The following is a 22,021-nucleotide window of genomic DNA, read 5'->3' as shown; positions in this document are numbered from 1 at the left end:
AGCGCGTAGAGTTTTGTTCCAAGAAATTGAGCACACAATAGTTAAGTTTGATGGTGACAATCGTATGTACAGTGCATCAGATTTTATACGTCATCTTGAACCAATTTTTGAGCAGGTCAAGGCAGATGAACTCTTCAAATTTTTAGCTTTGAGAAATTCCTTAACAGGTACCGCTCGATTGCTTTTAACTAAAGGGCGTGTGACATACGAAGAGTTGAAAGCGAATTTGTTAAAAGAGTTTGGCCATTCCGTTTCCCGTCAAGAAATCTACAAAACTTTACAGCACCACCGAAAGAAAAGTGATGAAACCGTGCGAAGGTATATTTTGGAAATGGAAGCGATTGCTCGCGGTAGTGATGTATCGGAATATGAGTTGGTTGCATTCACTTTACATGGTTTAGAAGATCGTACAATAGACTATGCATTATTTTGTAATGCAAAGAGCATCACCGATTTGAAAGAGGCAGCTAACGTCGCAAAGCATCGTAATGCAGTGCGAAGGCTGTCACCTAATACACAAAGTTACAACAAAAACAAAGTTCCGATAGAAATTTCAGCTGTAAATAATCATTGCTACAATTGCTCCAAATTTGGTCATCTTAAATATGATTGTCCATATGAAGTTCGTTCAAAGGGTATATGTTTTAATTGTTGGAAACTGGGGCATGATCACAAGGCTTGTACGAATCCGAAATATGTTCAGCGTTTGAAGAAGACAGTAGCTACAGTAATGCAAACTAACGATGTACAATCGGGGAATTTTATTAATTTTGTAGATGAGGTAAGTGTTGCATTTCTTAATAAAGAAGGTATGTGTACAAAAACAACGAACCTTAAATCCATTTTTGATACAGGAAGCCCCATAAACCTAATTCGGATGTCTGAAACGTCGTTTAAAGAAAAATATAAATTATTTAATACGTCATATTGCGGTTTGGGTAACGCGCAAATAAGAACATATGGAACTATTTATTTCAACATTAAATATAAAAATCACAATTATAAAACGATATTTTTTGTAGTACCAGATAATTTTCTTCCAGTCCCCATTCTTTTGGGACGGAAATGTCTAAAAAATCTTAATATTTTTCTTTGTTAGGAAATCCAAAATATGAATAATAAAAGTGGAAGCAAACAAATTCGTCTTTTTGTACATATGAACCTGCGTTAATGACAGAGGTTAATAAGTCACTTGCGATTGAAAACGAAAATTTTAGCGATTCTCGTATATCAGAGAAAATAGACAGATTTGAAGGAAATATTGAATTTGAAACATCTTTCGGAACTGAGATATTTGCGTTAATGACCATTGATACTAATAGTGCCCATGATGCATTTCATATAAACCCTCAGTTAGGTAGTGAAATGATTACACATATAAGAAATATAATTATCAATAATTATATTATTGCAGAGATTGACGTTGACCCAATTGATTACAAGATGACTATTAAATTAACAAGTGAGACTCCCTTTAATTTTGCACCAAGACGGTTAGATGTAGAAGAGCGTGTTGCTTTGCGAGAAATTATAAGCGATCTTTTAAAAAAAGGTTTCATCAGGCCAAGTGACTCACCATATGCATCACCGATTGTGATGGTTAAGAAGAAAAATGGTGATTTTTGTAAATGTGTGGATTATCGGACATTAAACAAATTTACTTTAAAAGATAATTTCCCAATACCCTTAATTGAAGACTGTTTAGAATATTTTGCGGGGAAAAAATTTTACTCTTCATTAGACTTACGGAACGGGTTTTTCCATATTAATGTGAGTGAGGAGTCGAAAACATATACCTCGTTTGTAACACCCGATGGCCAGTTTGAATATAATAGGGTACCTTTTGGATTGAAAAATGGACCATCGGTTTTCCAGCGTTATATACGTCGGTGTTTGCAGGACTTGATATATTCAAAGAAAATTGTAGTATACCTTGATGATATATACATAGCATCGTACGATTTACAATCACATATAGAATTGCTAACAGAAGTCCTTAAACGTCTTGCTAAGCGTGGATTAGAATTAAACATAGACAAATGTAGGTTTACTCTTCAGGAGATAAAATATTTAGGTTATTCGATTAACGAGAATGGAATTAAGCCAAGTGATGATCATATTATGTCAATAAAAAACTATCCTATGCACCGAAGTTTAAAAGAGGTTAAAGCTTGCTTAGGACCCTTCTCCTATTTTCGAAAATTTATTCCGAACTACGCGAAGATTGCTAATCCTCTACAAAGTTTACTTAGAAATGGATCAAAATTTGAAATCAACGATCTATGTATTAAAGCTTTTGAAGAACTTAAATCTAAGCTTATGTCAAAGCCAATTCTATCAACTTATAGCCCGGATAAAGAGACAGAACTTCATACAGATGCCAGCAAAGTAAGTTTTGGAGCTGTTCTCTTGCAGCGGCAAGAAGATGGAAAATATCATCCGGTATTTTATTTCTCTAAGGCAACACAACCACAAGAGTCACGTCTACATAATTTTGAGCTGGAGAAACTTGCAATAATACATGCGCTAAGAAGATTTGATTGCTATTTACGAGGAATAACTTTCAAGGTTGTTACGGATTGTAACGCAGTTACTTTAACGCTTAATAGAAAAAACGTTTGTCCGAAAATAAGCCGTTGGGCACTGGAATTACAAAATTATTACTATAAAATTCAACGTCGAAATGGGGTTATAATGGGTCATGTAGATGCCCTCAGTAGATGCCATAATTCAGAGTTCAGTGAAGAACATGCAGAATTAAAACGCACGGCATATTTGACGACAAGAAGCAAGAAAACTTATCCCTATGCAGCAATTTCATCTCCGACGCCTGAGGATAAGCCAGTTAGTAAACAATTAGCACAACCTGAGCTGTCGGATGTGATGTCCTCGGATGAGATCAGTCAAACAATCGTTCAGAGTTATAATAATCATACTGAAGAAGAACTTAACGGTATTGCAGATAATATCAAATGTCAAGTAGTTACTCCAGCGGATATGAATGACTTAGACTTCATAATACGAGCAGCTCAGAACAGAGACGAACATATTTTAAAACTGCGAGATCGCTTAGAAACGGAAATTGTAGAATATTACAAGTTACAGGACGGTGTAGTTTTTCGACAAAGCAAATCAGGTTTCCTCAAATTATATGTTCCATCGGAAATGGAATCTAATGTAATGCGTCTTATTCATGAATAAAATAATTTAAAAAAAAATTTTAAGTAAAACGGTTTTATTGAAAACAATACTTACATGAAATAATAATAATACGAAGAGCTAGAAAATAATTAGGTAGGTCCTAGGTACTAGTCATCACACTCCTTATCAATCTAGGGCGTTGATCAGACAATTAAATAAAAGCGTCGCTTATTATTCATGTATGTATTATGTGTTCCAAATATGGACCAAATCAAATCGGATCACAAATACGATTTTTGTGAATATCTCGATCCAAGCGCCACCTAGCGGCGATTCTTTTCACAGGTCGATTTCTATTCTTGCATGTATTATGTATGAGACAAATCGTACCACAAATGCGAATTTTGCGAATATCTCGATCCATGCGCCACCTAGCGGCGATTTTTTTTCACAGATCGATTTCTATTCTTGCATGTATTATGCGTTCCAAATATGAGCCAAATCGGACCACAAATGCGAATTTTGTGAATATCTCGATCTATGCGCCACCTAGCGGCGATTTTTTTTCACAGGTCGATATCTATTCTTGCATGTGTTATGTGTTCCAAATCGGACCACAAATGCGAATTTTGCGAATATCTCGATCCATGCGCCACCTAGCGGCGATTTTTTTTCACAGGTCGATTTCTATTCTTGCATGTATTATGTGTTCCAAATATGAGCCAACTCGGAACACAAATGCGAATTTTGCGAATATCTCGATCCTTGCGCCACCTAGCGGCGATTTTTTTCTTATTATTGAATTGTCATCGGGTTCTGAACTATATTCCAAGTTTCAAGCTTGTAGCTTATCGGGAAGTTACTTAAATTTCAATTACAAGATTCGTTCACAACGGCCGTGCATGCGGCCGTGCAGCCTGTCAACTCAAGCTAAATAAAACCGTTTAAAAATAGGTCATTTAGGCATAGAAAAGACATATGACGAAATTCGAAAGTTTTACTGGTTTGCAGGTATGAAAGATAAAATTGTAAACTATATAAATAATTGTATTAAATGTATAATGTGTTCCACGCCAGTTCAAATATATGAAAGAAACCTCCATAGTATTGCAAAAGAGCCAGTACCGTTCCATACATTACATGTGGATCATTTTGGACCACTACCTTCAATAGATTCGCAACGCAAGCATATATTTGTTGTTATTGATGCATTTACGAAATTTGTAAAGTTATTCGCTGTTAAATCAACTAGTACGAAGGAAGTAATATCATGTTTAGAAAAGTATTTTACCAGTTATAGTAGACCCAAACGAATAATCAGTGACCGAGGAACGTGTTTTACTTCACTTGATTTTACTTCTTATCTTTTAAAATTGAATATTGTGCATATAAAAATTGCAGTTGCTTCAGCTCAGGCTAATGGACAGGTAGAGAGGGTTAATAGTACATTAAAGAGAATGCTGGCGAAACTAAGTAATCCAATTAATCACGCTGATTGGAGCAAGATGTTAGTCAAAGTCGAATTTTCGTTGAATAATTCCAAACATAGCTCCACAAAGTATACACCATCTCAACTCTTATTCGGGGTTAGCCAACGTGGAACTACCATAGACTATCTCAGTGAACATTTAGAAAATAGACAAAACTCAAGTAATATCAGTCTTAACGAAATTAGATCAGATGCCTCAAATGAAATTCAGAAATCGCAAGAAAGGAATCTTAAGTATTTTCTTCAGAGAAGTAAACCGGCAAAAGTGTATGAAAAGGGGGAATTTGTTGTTATAAGAAATATTGACAACACGGTAGGAGTTAACAAAAAACTAATTGAAACTTTCAAAGGGCCATACGTAAACCATAAAGTGTTACCAAATGACAAATACGTCATTAGAGAAATTGAAAATTGTCAAATAACTCAGCTCCCATACAATGGTATTGTAGAAGCATCTCATATGCGCAAGTGGCTTCTTAAATAATCACCTTCCTTAAAAGAAAGCAACACTAATATGATTGTGTGCAATCATAAAGTCAGAATGGCCGAAGTATGACAGCAAAATAGTAATAAAGTTGAAATAAAAAAAATCTACGTTCCTTCATATGTAAATTACATGTTGCGTTAAGCTAGTATTAGTTGGAAAATAATGTGATGAGTGTGATGTATACATGTATATTTTGGTATTTCGTAGATGTAAGCATGAATATATGTTGATGCATTTAGAAACTGTTGTTATATTTTAATAAGGTAAACACATTTTGGCAAAATAATCTAGAAACTATTCATACAATTTTTTTATCAGAATGGCCGAGTTGTAGTATAATGCGTATATGCGCTAACAATGTAATTATTCTACGTGTATATTTGATATATTCTACGTCAATACGCTCATAGTATATTAACTCTGATATATTTAAGTTACGCCGATATGGCAACCTAATAGAATATAAGCAACGAATGAAGAGAAACGAAAAGAATAAAAGAAGCAGTTGTATTCGGAGAAGAAGAGAGATCGGTTGCATATTACAAAAGAAAAAAAATTGTCTATAAGAAATTTGTTAAAAATTATAATATAGTTGTTAAAAGTTCATTTTAGGCTAATTTCTCATAATTTAAGCCTGATATCTCTACTAAAATTCAAAAACACTATAGATGTTAATACAAATTATGAAATGTAAGTAAAATAATTTTTAAGTAAGCCCAATATGATATTTTTCCTATAATTATTTTTTTTATACTCAGTTGAGCAGAGCTCACAGAGTATATTAAGTTTGATTGGATAACGGTTAAAATAAAAAAAAAAAAATGGATAACGGTTGGTTGTACATATATAAAGGAATCGAGATAGATATAGACTTCCATATATCAAAATAATCAGGATCGAAAAAAAATTTGATTGAGCCATGTCCGTCCGTCCGTCCGTCCGTCCGTTAACACGATAACTTGAGTAAATTTTGAGGTATCTTGATGAAATTTGGTATGTAGGTTCCTGAGTACGCATCTCAGATCGCTATTTAAAATGAACGATATCGGACTATAACCACGCCCACTTTTTCGATATCGAAAATTTCGAAAAACCGAAAAAGTGCGATAATGCATTACAAAAGACAGCTAAAGCGACGAAACTTGGTAGATGAGTTGAAATTATGACGCAGAATAGAAAATTAGTAAAATTTTGGACAATGGGCGTGGCACCGCCCACTTTTAAAAGAAGGTAATTTAGAAGTTCTGCAAGCTGTAATTTGGCAGTCGTTGAAGATATCATGATGAAATTTGGCAGGAACGTTACTCCTATTACTATATGTACGCTTAATAAAAATTAGCAAAATCGGAGAAGGACCACGCCCACTTTTAAAAAAAATTTTTTTTGAAAGTCAAATTTTAGCAAAAAATTTAATATCTTTACAGTATATAAGTAAATTATGTCAAAATTCAATTCCAGTAATGATATGGTGCAACAAAATACAAAAATAAAAGAAATTTTCAAAATGGGCGTGGCTCCGCCCTTTTTCATTTAATTTGTCTAGGATACTTTTAACGCCATAAGTCGAACAAAAATTAGCCAATCCTTTTGAAATTTGGTAGGGGCATAGCTTTTATGACGATAACTGTTTTCTGTGAAAATGGGCGAAATCTGTTGATGCCACACCCAGTTTTTATACACAGTCGTCGGTCTGTCCTTCCGCATGGCCGTTAACACGATAACTTGAGCAAAAATCGACATATCTTTAATGAACTTAGTTCACGTGCTTACTTGAACTCACTTTATCTTGGTATGAAAAACGAACGAAATCCGACTAAGACCACGCCCACTTTTTCGATATTGAAAATTACGAAAAATTAAAAAAATGCCATAATTCTATACCAAATACGAAAAAAGGGATGAAACATGGTAAGGTAATTGGATTGTTTTATTGACGCGAAATATAACTTTAGAAAAAACTTTATAAAATGGTTGTAACACCTACCATATTAAGTAGAAGAAAATGAAAAAGTTCTGCAGGGCGAAATAAAAAACCCTTAAAATCTTGGCAGGTATTACATATATAAATAAATTAGCGGTATCCAACAGATGATGTTCTGGGTCACCCTGGTCCACACTTTGGTCGATATCTGGAAAACGCCTTCACATATACAACTACCACCACTCCCTTTTAAAACTCTCATTAATACCTTTAATTTGATACCCATATCGTACAAACTCATTCTAGAGTCACCCCTGGTCCACCTTTATGGCGATATCTCGAAAAGGCGGCCACCTATAGAACTAAGCCCCACGCCCTTTTAAAATACTCATTAACACCTTTCATTTGATACCCATATCGTACAAACATATTCTAAAGTCACCCCTGGTCCACCTTTATGGCGCTATCTCGAAAAGGCGAACACCTATAGAACGAAGGCCCACTCTTTTTTAAAAATACTCATTAACACCTTTATTTTGATACTCATATTGTACAAACAAATTCTAGGGCCACCCCTGCTCCACCTTTATGGCGATATCTCGAAACGGCGTCCACCTATGGAACTAAGGATTACTCCCTTTTAAAATACTTATTAACACCTTTCTTTTGATACCCATATTATACAAACAAATTCTAGGGTCACCCCTGGTCCACCTTTATGGCGATATCTCGAAAATGCGACCAACTATACAACAACCACCACTCCCTTTTAAAACCCTCATTAATACCTTTAATTTGATACCCATATCGTACAAACACATTCTAGAGTCACCCCTGGTCCACCTTTATGGCGATATCTCGAAAAGGCGTCCACGTATAGAACTAAGGCCCACTCTCTTTTAAAATACTCATTAACACCTTTCGTTTGATGCCCATATTGTACAAACAAATTCTAGGGTCACCCCTGGTCCACCTTTATGGCGATATTTCGAAACGGCGTCCACCTATTGAACTAAGGCCCACTCTCTTTTAAAATACTCATTAACACCTTTCGTTTGATGCCCATATTGTACAAACAAATTCTAGGGTCACCCCTGGTCCACCTTTAAGGCGATATCTCGAAATGGCGTCCACCTATGGAACTAAGGATCACTCCCTTTTAAAATACTCATTAACACCATTCATTTGATACCCATATCGTACAAACAAATTCTAGAGTCAACCCTTATCCACCTTTATGGCTATATTCCTAAATGGCGTCCACCTATAGAACTATGGCCCACTCCCTCATAAAATACTCTTTAATGCCTTTCATTTGATACACATGTCATACAAACACATTCCAGGGTTTCCCTCGGTTCATTTTCCTACATGGTTATTTTCCCTTATGTTGTCACCATAGCTCTCAACTGAGTATGTAATGTTCGGTTACACCCGAACTTAACCTTCCTTACTTGTTTTTATTTATGAAGATTTGTTGGCCAAACCAACGTTTCGGCAAATCAAAAATTTTACTTAGTTACTTGCTGTCCTCTGCTCAAAAAAACGAATCGCAACTGATCCTTTTTTGGTCACGGAATAGCCCTTCATAAGCCACGGTGCAGGATATAAATTAAGCAGAGTCGGCACATCTGTTTTCTGAGAGCAATTTTTAACCATATCATCCTGGAAAATATTCGATCAGTACAGGAAGACTGCGGGATGAGTCCTAAAGGAGCGTTCGACTATAGCGAATCTGTGTAGGTTGAACTGATGCCATTTGTTTTAGAATATTCTATGGAGATTCTAGTACTACCCTTTTATACCTGTATTGAGACTGTCGAACAGATTAACTTTGTACCCCCACGGATACTGTCATATAACTCCGGTTTGTGCCACTACATGTAGTATCGGAGACGCCTGTATTTTTCACATATGGGCACAATCAGACAGGTTCTCTTTCTACCCCCTCGGGAATATTTTATTATATTTAAGCAATGTAAGCAATATCCAGAAGAGACCAACAACCAAGTATTAAGACAATGGGGCCATAACCACACTATTAGGAATAAACTACATACAGAGTGTATGTGCCTACATGGTGATTAAAAGGAATAGAAACAAAAAAGGCAACTCTTAGAGACCAATTGTACAGCTAAAGGCATCTTCCTTTGCACTGATATGAATGTTGGAGATTCGAGTTCAACGCTCAGCTCCCGAAAAGCTAGCTGATGAAGAAGTGAAGTTCAGAAACGTGTCCTCTAGTAATCATCGCCGTTTGTAAAGTTACAATTTTTCTCTAATATCAATAACAAAAACCAATGTATAAAGCAATATGAGCAAAGCTCGCTAATTAAATGGGACCATATTTGTCACTCTCTTCTTACTGGAGCTTTGAGCATTATGCTAGTTCTTTTAGGATCTGTGGACATAGAGCTTTTCTTTTCAATTGCAACTCAATTAAAAGTAACACTATGTGGCAAAAGTGATTCTCCATGTTATTTGTAGGCTGACATTATTTTCTCATTTAATGCTGCTTCGCAGATAGACGAAGCTTTTCACAGCTTTAAATTTACATCCGTGAACTGTGACGTGCCTGTGTGACGTGCCAATGATATCAACATCAGTATAGGGTGGTTCTCCAATTATCTTTTACAGCACCTGGTTAAAATAATCGCTCGATAGGGAGTCGCCTTTTCCGAATCCTCGGTTAATTTTGAATACCTCAGAAGAGTCCTCCCTATAATTTTTTTTCAGGGAGCTTAAACAGAGATATGGTAGCATACAGGCAACTTCTTCTCGCGCAGTCAAAAAGTGTTTTCAAGTGGCATATCATTTACCTGAAGTCGCACTGTCGATATTAAGTTGGCTGTTTCCGCGGTACGCCTGTTTTGTAGATTGGACATGTTTTTCATTTCGCTTTATTAACTCTTCGCCTACGTGTTTGAAAAGCTCAGCGGATATACCGTTATTTCTTTGCTCGTTTTTATGTTTTGGCCGGGATACTGCTTTTCTCACTTCTTTGCAGCCGGAAAGCAGAACGTATAATCCATTATTCATTTCCTTTGAACTATCGGAGTACATCAGACATAAATTAGCAATTTGGTTAGGCTTAAGTGTATCTCTTCTTATTCCAATTTCTAAGAAGAAAAAGCATCGATAAAATTTTTAGCTGCTCTCATAAACCTAATCTTGATTTAACTATATGGTTGACTAATCTCTACAGCAACAACATACCTTTGTTTAGTTTAGTTTATTCAGTCTATGATCAAAAATCTTACAGACTAGATACAATAACACATTAAAAATAAATATAAACATTAAACAAACACAATAAGTACCACATTATGTAAGGACTAAATCAATGGAAGACTTGAATGTATCCCTGGACGGTGAAATATCAATATTTAATCTAGTAGAGAGCTTATTTAATTCAGTAAGGTCGCGGAAGGTTGAGCTAAAAAGAAAGTAATTGGCACTATAAACACTCAAATAAAAAGACGGAAATGCGCGCAGATTTTTTGCGGCACATTAAACGATATTTTCGCAAGAAGAGTCGCACAGTCTAAAGAGCCCACGATTACGTCGTTCACAAACATTACCAAGTGCACAGTTCTCCTCGTTTACAGTGATTGCAGATTGGTCAGTATACAACAAGAAGAATAAGAAGGCAGCGAATTATCAAAATGTATGGTGTTTAACGCAAAACGGATAAACTTTCTTGGAACTCTTTCTATTCTGGCCGAATGACTGCTGAAGAAGGGGTTCCAGATATTGGAAGCATATTCTAGTTTAGAGCGCACTAACAATGTATATAGAGCTTTCTTGGTATACAGATCTTTAAAGACCCTTGAATATCTGCGAAGAAAAGCAAGGTTTCTCTAGGCCATTGGGAGCACACAACATATGTGATTGGTGAGTGTGAAATTTGAATCAAAGACAACGCCTAGATCAACATGTTCATTAATTGGCGCCAACTGGATGCCTGAAATAGAGTACAACGAAGAATAGGAGTTCGTAGATTTTTAGAAAGACATACTAAAGCATGTTTTAAAATTTAAGGTGCCAGTAAAATAAAAAAAATTAAATCAGCTGATGAGGAAACTAATCCACAGTTTTCGTTCAATTTGTGTTTTTTCTTTTTGGTATGTTTTTACATGTCTCTTTTTTTAAATGTTTTGAAGCAGTTTTGATGTTTTCCACCTTTATCGATAAGTTATTAAAAATTTATCGATTGGCTATCGAAAAGTTGTCGATTTACTGCCAAAGCATAATGAATTTGTTATCGGCTAGCTATCGAAGAGTTATCGTATCAAAAATGTGTCCATCTTTTATCGAAAAGTTAGATATTACAATCGAAAAGTTTTCAATCACTTATCGAAAAGTTATAGATTTTTTATCAAGAAGTTATCATTTCATCATCGGAGAGTTATCGATTTATTATCATAAAGGTATCGATTCGCTATCGAAAAGTTATACACTTGCTAACGAAATATTATTGATTATATATAGAAAATTTATAGATGTTAACAAAAAGTTGTCGTTTTATTAATGGCGTGTCGAATCGAATTCGAGTTATTGATTTTTTTCAAAAAGTTATCAATTTGGTATCGAAAAGTCAAAGACTTCTTAAAGCAGTGTTGCCAATTGTGGCATGTTATCGATACGTTTCCGACGACTCTTCTGATTGTTTGGAAATAGATGCCATTACATGTGTTAGGGTTGCATTCCAACCCCTGGGAGAAGTTTAGTTAACATTAGCTTTCTAGACGTACACCCTTACGTTTACACATCCAACCGACAAAGGAACTTCGTACTCACGCCTTATTATTGTTTCATCGACGTTCTATTCGAAAACCAGCACTATAGCTAGTGGATGAGGAAAACTAGTACTTAAATGGATAATAACATAAGTAGATATATTGGTTTCAATTTTTTTTTCTCTTTCAATAAAAGAACATAAAAGTAATGTTACTTTCCGAAACTTTCCAGGAATATCAAATTTCATGCAAGCGCCGTTTTTTATGCCCTTGCTGATCGATATCTGTAGCTTGTAGGAATCTATACTATAATAAATCTCTAGAAAATCGTGTCTGTACATCCAAGATTTCTAAAAAAAAATGAGTGTACTTGACGTTTGGAATGTCGTAGAATCCATCGGCACCACTTTTTTCTGTTTGTCTGTTTGTTTGTCGGTTTGTCTGTTTGTCTGTATGATATCGATAATCTCGGAAACTAACGAATGGATTTTTATGAGACTTTCACAGATGGATAGCCTGTAATCCAGAAGGAAATCTAGAACTTATTTCATTAAAATCGCGTAAGAAACAAAAAAGATATAGTTGTTTAAGCTATAATTAAGCTACTTTTAAGGATTTTTTTTTTGAAAAAACGAAGGAAAATGCACTTAGTTTCCAAACAAATATCAAAGAATATCTTTGCAAAGTTTTTTTTCAATTTCATATAAATTAAAAATCAAATTCATGATACAGATACAGCGGCGTAGCAAAAAAAAATTATTTCACGCTGCCATATTACGATAATCGGTTAAAATTAGGTTACCTAAAACCTCTAAATATGATTACAATATGGGCATCAAACAATAGAGGAAGGTCACAGGTTTCATTTGAATTTTATGATATTTCGATAAATTAATCGATAACTGAGTTATCGGTCAAAATGTATTTGCTCCAAAATCTATAAATTTACCTACAATGTGAAATACTTTTAGCTAAGATTTTAAACCTTTTACACGCGTTAATCAGGGACTATAACCTTTTGGTGCAATTCGATTTATCTATTCGCTGACAGGTGGCGCATAGTTCTGTTGACAAGCGTTATTACCAGTTTTCATGAAAAAAATTTCATCAAAGTAGCTGTGATTTTCTTCTTTGATTTTTTGAGGTTTTATAAATTTTAGCTGGACATAAATTTTAGTTGTTTGAAGAAGTTCAGTTGTGCAGTTGTATTTTGTGTTGTGCAGTTGTATTGTTGTAAGTGAATTTTAAACTGGTGAGTACAAATTGTTTTTCCTTTAATTTTTATTGTTAATCAATTAATGTATTCGTTTAAATAAATAAATCTGTGGCAACAAATCATAACAACTTAAGTCGAGTTAAGAAATTAGACCAATCAGAATTTCTTCTGCCGGTTTTTAGTAACAAAAAAGCTTAGTTTTGTAGAACTTTTATCAGTTTTATATTATTTGGTTTCTAGACCATTAAATCTAATACGATTGGCTAAGTTATGAAACAGTTTTCTTTTAAAAAAATCGCTGGAGGAAATTTCAACTGGTATAATTTCTTAACTCGACTTAAGTTGTTATGATTTGTTGCCACAGATATAAATGCGATGTTTACACTATCATACGAGCTTTTCGAGGTATATACGACTTTAAACGAATACCCTGAATATTTTTAATTACATATTGGTAAACTCAACCTATTGCTATTTGGGAGGTGCATTCGGATGATGTAGTTCAATTTTGGTAGCCTCATCTGAAGAAACGTATTTTTGAACCCAAGCAATTTTATCAGTAACTAATGGCTCAATTACATAAAACTTTGGAGTTGTCATTTCCCTACAAAGTTCGTGGAACGTAAAGCAACTTTGTATGAAAGTGGATCCTTCGAAGTTTTACGTGTTATGGCCGAAATACATACAACTTTGTGCAACTTTGACAGATGAGCGCTTCGTTTTTTGCTCATGGCTCAAAATTTGTCTCAACCTTACGTTCCACAAACTTTTTTTGACAGGACCGTGTGATAGCAATGGAAGCGCAACTTCTGTCAAAGTTCTCAAAGTTGTATGTAATTGGGCTCTAAGGTATTGACATTACCAGCTGGTATTCGGGCGAGTTTTCCAATGCTTTCCGCCATAACAGCATTACAGTAAAATCGAAAAATTGTTTTTCATAAAATTTAATTTGAGTGTTTACTAAAGAGAAACTTAATTCACAAGACCCTCTCTACATTGCTGCATTGCAGATAGGGCCTTTGTGAATTAAGGTAGCGATAGATAAATCCGCTTGCTTTTTTAAGATCTGATATCGAGGTCTAAGCGCGTCTTTTGATAATTCTCCCGATATATCAGAATGGGTATTTCCAGTTACGTTCTGTCATAAAAAATTGCCAAAATTTTCTTTTAGGTTTTGCCAGTTATTTTTTTTTTTTTACTTTGTTTTAGTGAGAGCTCAACAAACTAAAAAAAGTACTCATGAGGTTTGATGTGTGAACATCTGTTAGCAAAAAATTGCGCGCTGTATTTTGCTTATATCTTTTAAACAAAACAACCAAGCAATTACATTTTGGTGCAATTCGATTTATCTATTCGCTGACAGGTGGCGCAAAGTTTTCGTGTGTACTGCGATGCTTTGGTAGGTGTGCGATTGGTTGTCGTACCCATACACTAAATAAAATTTTCGTAAATGCTGTAATGCCAAATGTCGGAAAGGTTATTTGTTATGTGCCCATTTAATTTTCATTGCGTTATTTTTAGAAACACTATGCCCAAAAAGCGTTCAAATTTATCTAAACGCACTAAAGCTGCTAAGAGGTTAAGACTAATGCGATCACAAGAATCGAGTGAAAATTATGAAACGAGGCTTTCGGCAAATAGAGAACGTATAGCATTTATCAGGTCTATGGAAACTCCTTCCGAAAGTGATTTGTCTTACTTTGCAGCAAGTTAGGACTAATTTAAATCGATTTTTTGAAAGCAGTGAAGGTCGACATACACGACTCAGCACTGACCGAGAGCACCATGTATTGTCTCGAAGTTCTGAACCTGTTGTCGAGAGAGTCCCGGCTAAATGATCAGCGTATCCGGTCCGCAAACTTAAGGTCATAGGAAACAAGGGACCAAAGGGACAATAGGCAGATGGCTGATCGTGAAAGTCACGCGCTGTCTCGCGAATTAGAAACCTCCCCTGAGAGAGAAATTCGTACGCAGCAAGTTAGGACAAATTTAAATCGCTTCTTTGAAAATGAAGAAGAACAACTTATACGACTCAGCAATGACCGAGAGCGCCACATATTGTCTCGAGGTTCTGAACCTGTTGCCGAAAGAGAATGCCGTTTAAATGATCAAAGCATCCGCTCAGCAACTTTAAGGTCACAGGAAACAAGTGACCAAAGGGCCAATAGGCAGATCCCCTGAGAGAGAAATTCGTTTACACACACAACAATTTTATGAATACATGCTACAGATAAGAGCAAACAGTTTTGTATACTTGCAAAGATTTCGTGGACTATTTAATCAGTTTATCGTCGATATGTATGCTAAAATTGAAACCAAGCGTTTGGTTTACATACGGACTAATCAAAGACGGTTGCGTGCTGAGGAGTATGTGCACTTACGTGATGCTATGCAACAAGATGGAGGTACAGAAAATTTGAGCAGATTAGTAATACTTCCGTCCAGTTTTAAGGGAGGTCCACGATACATGCATGAACGTACACAGGATGCTTTTTGCTACGTTAGAAAATATGGAAAGCCTGATCTCTTTATAACGATGACAACAAATCCAAAGTGTGCTGAAATTACACAGCAACTTTTGCCTGGTCAAAATGCATACGATTGGCACGACATAATAGCTACAGTGTTCCACTTAAAACTTAAAGCTCTAATACACCTAATTACAAAGGAGAATCTGTTTCGGTCAGCTTTGTGCTTTATGTACAGCGTTGAGTGGCAAAAACGAGATGTACCACATGCCCATGTACTTCTCTGGTTGGAAGACAAAATACGCCCTAACGATATTGATAATGTGATAAGTGCCGAATTTCCAGACAGCAACACAGATGCCACACTATTTGACATAGTAAGAACACACATGGTCCATGGTCCTTGCGCGATATTAAATAGCAACTCTCCATGCATGCAGGACGGCCGATGCTCGAAAGATTATCCACGGGCACTTATAGAACACACCATAACGGGAGAGGATGGATATCTCTCTTATCGGCGACGGTCCCCAGAAAAAGGTGGGTTTACTGCCACTTTAAAATTACGTGGTGAAGATAAATTTTGGACAATAGATGGGTCGTACCATATTCACCTGTACTCTCCAAAACGTTTCAGGCTCACATCAACGTGGAAGTGTGCAGTAGTGTATCATCCATTAAATATATATGCAAGTATATAAATAAGGGCAGTGACCAGGCAACGTTTGCGTTAAGGAATGAGAATGACGAAATAAATAGATTTCAATCAGGGCATTATATAAGCTCTTCAGAGGCCGTTTGGAGAATATTAAGCTTTCCCATTCATGAGCGATATTCCCCTGTAGTGCATTTGGAGGTTCATCTAGAAGGAGGGCAAAGGATATATTCAATTGCGAAAACGTGACAGATCGAGTAGAAAACCCGAGGAAAACCACTTTACTGGCATACTTTCGGCTTTGCGAAAGATACAGGTTTGCGAGGACATTAATGTATGAGGAGGTTCCCTCTTACTACATGTATGATAAGCAAAGAGGTGTTTTTAACCGCAGGAAACGGGGCAGATCTGTAGATGGGGAGCCCGGCATGTCATTGGACGTGTATGTATGGTTCATCCGAACAATTCCGAGTGTTCTTACTTGCGGTACAGTACAGTACAGTTGCATACAGTACGAGGACCTACTTCGTTTTCGGACCTTCGCACTTTTTTGGGAGTTGAATATCCCACCTTCCGCGATGCTTGCCGAGAACGCCACTTGCTTGACGATGAAAAGCATTGGGATAATGCTATATCCGAAGCAAGCATTAGTGGCAGTCCAAGCCGGTTGCGACATTTGTTTTGCGTTTTAGTGGTATTTTGTTCTCTATCGAATCCTATGGCTCTGTGGGTAAAACACAAGGATAAGTTGTCAGAAGAATATCTCAGAAGCATGCGACGCCATATTGAAGGGGAAATTAACAACGTAATGTGGGACAGAGCTGTTAATCAATGCTTAATCGAACTTCAGAATACTGTTTTGTCAATGGGGGGGAACTTACTATCCCAATACGGCTTACCCGAACTACCTATAGACGGTGAACGCGTGAACAGGGAATACGCAAGCGAAATTTCGTATAATCCTACAGAACTTGCGAACACTCTACGTGTGCGAGCTCAAGGCAAAATAGCTCCGGTAGTGGCTTTATCTGGTATAGCTGCAACTTTATTACCTGGTGGTAAAACTGCCCATTCCATGTTCAAAATCCCCATACACTTAGATATCAATGAATATCCAATATGCAACATAGCAAGAAATTGCGAAAAAGCCAGCGCTATTCGTGACTGTGTGTTGGTAATATGGGATGAATGTACCATGGCGAACCGGACAGCCGTAGCAGCTGTAGACAGAACGCTAAGGGATATATGCCAAAATGACCAAGTTATCGGTGGTGTTACTTTTCTCTTTTGTGGAGATTTTCGGCAGATACTACCAATCATACCACGCGATACAAGAGCAGATGAAATACTAGCGTGTTTGAAGAGCTCATATTTATGGTGTAACATTAAAAGAATGCATTTAACAGAAAATATGCGCGCTCGAATCGGAGGCAATATAAATGCGCAGAACTTCTCCGAAACTTTGCTAAAGATTGGAAATGGTACATACCCCGAAGAGGAGGGCAAAATTACACTGCCCGATAATTTGTGCCGACCGTACATTCTTTGCAAGAACTAATTTCTACTGTTTATAATGATCTAGGAGTCTGTCATGATAACCTTTGGCTTTGCGAGAGGTCTATCTTGACGCCACGAAATGACCAGGTTTTGAAAATCAGTTCGTATATACTCAACGATATTCAGGGAGAGGAGGTCAAATACTTTTCAATCAACAGAGTTTTGGAGCAAGATGACTCAACAAATTTCCCTGTGGAGTTTTTAAATAGCCTTAGTGCACCTGGACTTCCATCCAATAAAATTATTTTGAAAATCGGCGCACCAATTATTCTGTTGCGTAACCTAAGCCCACCAAATTGTGCAATGGAACGAGGCTCAAAGTTGTTTCTCTAAAACAAAATATAATTGAAGCAGAAATTTTTACAGGCAGTGGCAGAGGAGAGAGAGTCTTTATACCACGTATCCCCCTTATACCAAACAACTTTCCCTTTAGATTTAAACGTGTTCAATTCCCGGTGAGCCTTTGTTATGCTATGACAATCAACAAAGCACAAGGCCAGACGATGTGGGCGTTGATCTGACTGTGAGTTGCTTTTCTCATGGCCAGCTTTACGTGGCGCTCTCACGTGTTAATGAAGCAGACAAATTAATCGTCTATGTTCCTAACACTTCCACATCAAACGTTGTTTATAAGGAAGCATTATAAAACAATTCTTTTTTTTTAAATAAGCATTAAAACTGTTAAATTTTGTATTACAAGTTAACTCTCTACACATACACATACATTCACACTGAAGAGCTTGGAATAATTTTGTTTTATGTGTGCTAAGTATGCAAGCATTCACTTTTATAACAATCATAATGTTATATATGTCTATGTATGCGCATAAGTTATTCTATAACAAATTTATATAATTCGCCTTAATGTATGCAACAATTAAAAATTAGAAAGTCGTAAAAAGCTATCAAAATGAATTCTTTTAAAATTATTCACTCAACAAAAAAGTATTATTTTTTCCAACCTAATTTGTAAAAACTAACAATTTTAAAAATGTGTACGTAGTTTTTTTATTCTCTGGTATATCAACAGGATCTGTAAGTATTTTCTGTTTTATATTTTGAATGTGTATGTATATCCATATATGTATGTAAGTTACGACTTATAACTTTTAACCGATTGAAGCAATATTTACTGATTTTATTGCATGCTTTAGCGGTAAGCTTAGACAAAAGAACTGAAAATAAGATATGGTAATAGAAATGCTGGGGAAGAGTGAAGAATGGGATCGCCAGAAAAAGGCACACAGTAAAGTAAGTGGGATGGACCAAGCAATAAAAGGGGAGGAGGGATAATGTGGGAAAATAAATATTGTTTTATATAAACGGCTGCCTGTGATTTAGGTTGGCAGAAATGTTTTAAAATTTGTTAAGTTAAATACCCAAGATATCGATATTTAAAAAAAAAATAAGGACCACTTTAATATAAATACGCATCCCGAACAACGTCGGGTACCCTGCTAGTAATGAATAAATTGATCACAGAAAAGTTCGTGTCCTAAGTCTTTCGTTAGCGAATATCTCAAAATGGCTGGGATTAGCAATAACTAAATAACGTTTGAATTTTCAGTATTTTAAAACCGTTAATTAATTAATTATATCCACAAACCTGTAGTAACCGAATAAAATGAACTCATTAAAATTAAGTTGATAAATGCAACATACAATATTATTCATAAGGTCATGCCACAAAAATCCAAAATATATACATAACTCGTCTCATCCACAAATATTTACGAACATGATGCATCGAAATTGACCTTCGACATTATATTCGTACATAGAGCAATAACAGTTGTACCCGTCATAGAAGGAAAGCATTGACCCAAAAACTCCAACAACATTGGCTGTTTCATTACAACTTGTGAATAGTCATCAAACGATATAACACCATCCTTATCAACATCAAATTTCTTAAATAACAAATCCACCATATCTGAACGTAATTCATTAACCTCATCTTCATCTTCGCCAACGAAAAATTTCTCTACTGCATGTGTAACAATTTCACGATTCAAAAACCCATTACCATGCACATTGTAAATTTGAAATGTAAATTTAATTTTCTGATCCAATTTGTTGGTCATAAAAACGGAGAAGAGACGCACCCATGCAACAGCATCAACCTCCTTCTTCATATCCAATGTTATATGCAATAGAATGCGTTCAATTATTTGTAAATCGAAAATTTTAAATAAAACCAAAAATAGATGAAAGAATTGTTTTTTGGTCATGTGTTTCGCTTTAGAACCGTTAGCCAAAACAAATTTATGATAAACCATTAGAATGCTGCTCACTTCACTTTCAGTGAATTGTGTCATTTTGGCCATTTGTTTGATTAGATCGTGATAGATATTGCCAAAACGTGTGTTCTGTACATCATCCAATGTGGCATCCAATTTATTCATGGTCATGCTGTTGCTGTAATCTGATGCTGTCCTTAAATGATATGCGCTTGTATGTTTTAATTGAAGATGTATTTAGTTTAAATACGCCATTCAAGACCTTCTAAATTGTTTAAATGTTTAACAAGAATTGAAACCGAAATATTTTTTGTTACACATCTAATTTCAATTGCTTGTCATTAAATATTTTACAAAAAAATCATGGCTCAATTATATGCATGGTTCAACTATATGTTTGGCTCATCTGTACAATAAAAAAATATATATGTTCAAATTGTCAAAATCTGTGTATTGGGGTTGGTGCGAATGGTATTGAATGGAAACATAAAACTTAGCAGTTTTTGTATGTGTAAGAAAATGTTGCCAATGTCTTGGTTTCATTTTGAGTTTGCCATCTCCTTTTGACAATCCCATCGACCATGCAATGATATAAATAAAATCAGCTGATGAGACGAGCCAACCATATAATTGAGCCATGAATTATATGGTTGGCTCATCTCAGCTGATTTTATTTTATTTTTTTTTTTTTTCATTTCACTGGTATAGGGGTTGTCAAGAGGATATGGAAAACGCAAAATGTAACCAACACATTGACAATTATTTACAGCCGTGGTGGTCAATATTTTTATAAAAAAAAATAGTTTCACATCACTTTAAGCTATTTTTTATTTTAGTAAATTCATCTAATTCAGCGCATTATTTTCACACAACACACGAAGTGCAAGGTTTTATGTTTCTCTTCATTCCATTCGCCTACCATGAACACGCATATTTTGACAATCTGAACAAAGGTACGTTTTGCTGTAGAGACGAGCCAACCATATAGGGGAATCATGAGTTGAACTATGAAGAAAATTCATTACGAATAGTGATCAAAAACGATAAACTGCAATATTAAGGTGTTTAAAAAAATGTATTTAAAACAAAAAAAAAGTCCAAGAAAGGAACCGAGGTGAAGTCAATATTACATTAAATGGGGTCACAATTGACAATACTCGCTCACGTAATTCTAAGTGTTGCTAATGTCTTTTTGAAATATAAAGTAACGTGCAGGAAAACAAGGCCTGCGGTCTACATTTCCTTTTGTGTGAGTGTTTATTTTCTTTTCCTGAGTGGAAATGGAAACGTTTTAGTCAACGCAATATGTGCACAATATCCCATTGTCCACAACTTAGTAATGTGGAAACAGACTTTTGACGTCAAAGAGATGATTGTCGATCTGGACCAATGTCATGAAATCGCGGAAGAGTATCTAGGAGTCTTGTAATACGAAAGCTAGGGATCGGCGAAATACGGTGCAGAGACCCAACATTTATCTATGTAAACGTAGCGTTAAAAGGGGTAGGTTCATTGAGCAGAAAATGATGACTGGCGTAAAAATATAAAGTGGCCTAAGTTTTACAGCAAAGATGTTTCAAAAAATCAAAGCTTTTAGAAATTCATTGATGGCACACAAAAAATATGTACCCTGTCAAAACTTTATTTTTAATAGCTCTGGCTGTCCCTGAAAATGTTTAGACAAACATGAAAAGGCCGCCTAATCAAACCCGGCAGACATGATTCCGACTTTCTTTATCTATCCACATGCCTCTCCTATAGCTAACGCTCTTCTTTTCCAATTTACTCTTACTTCTGTATTTTCTAGTAACCATATCGGCCCATTCAACTTTTCTATCCCTTTCATTTTGAGAACAACCGTGTATGGGAACAATCCTGTAGGGAAGTCAGTAACTAGTGATACAAATTTCTGATTCAGCGCTAGACCTAAAGTACCAAATAATTACTAGTTGCATATTAACTCAATTTTCCCTAGTTCGAAAATCGGTGGTGTAGGATTTTATACTTTATATTTGATAAATATGCTATTTACAAAACCAAATGGCTACAAGTTTTAAGGAGCTTCGACTATGAGTTTGCCTTCTTCCCCACACTTTAAAATCTTCCCC

At 35.7% G+C, this 22,021-nt stretch overlaps 1 protein-coding gene across 1 annotated transcript; it reads right to left on the bottom strand.

The window, feature by feature from the left end:
- Positions 1-19,403: 19,403 nt before the first annotated feature.
- On the bottom strand, positions 19,404-20,084 carry LOC137240654 (calaxin-like). Its single transcript, XM_067767192.1, has one exon. It carries the CDS (start codon positions 20,082-20,084, stop codon positions 19,404-19,406), a length of 681 nt encoding a protein of 226 aa, XP_067623293.1.
- Positions 20,085-22,021: the final 1,937 nt, after the last annotated feature.

This window comes from Eurosta solidaginis, chromosome 1, assembly GCF_040869045.1.
Source record: "Eurosta solidaginis isolate ZX-2024a chromosome 1, ASM4086904v1, whole genome shotgun sequence".
Taxonomy (NCBI): Eukaryota; Metazoa; Arthropoda; class Insecta; order Diptera; family Tephritidae; genus Eurosta; species Eurosta solidaginis.
Note: the sequence above shows the minus strand (reverse complement) of the source record. Positions and strands in the feature narration are given on the sequence as shown.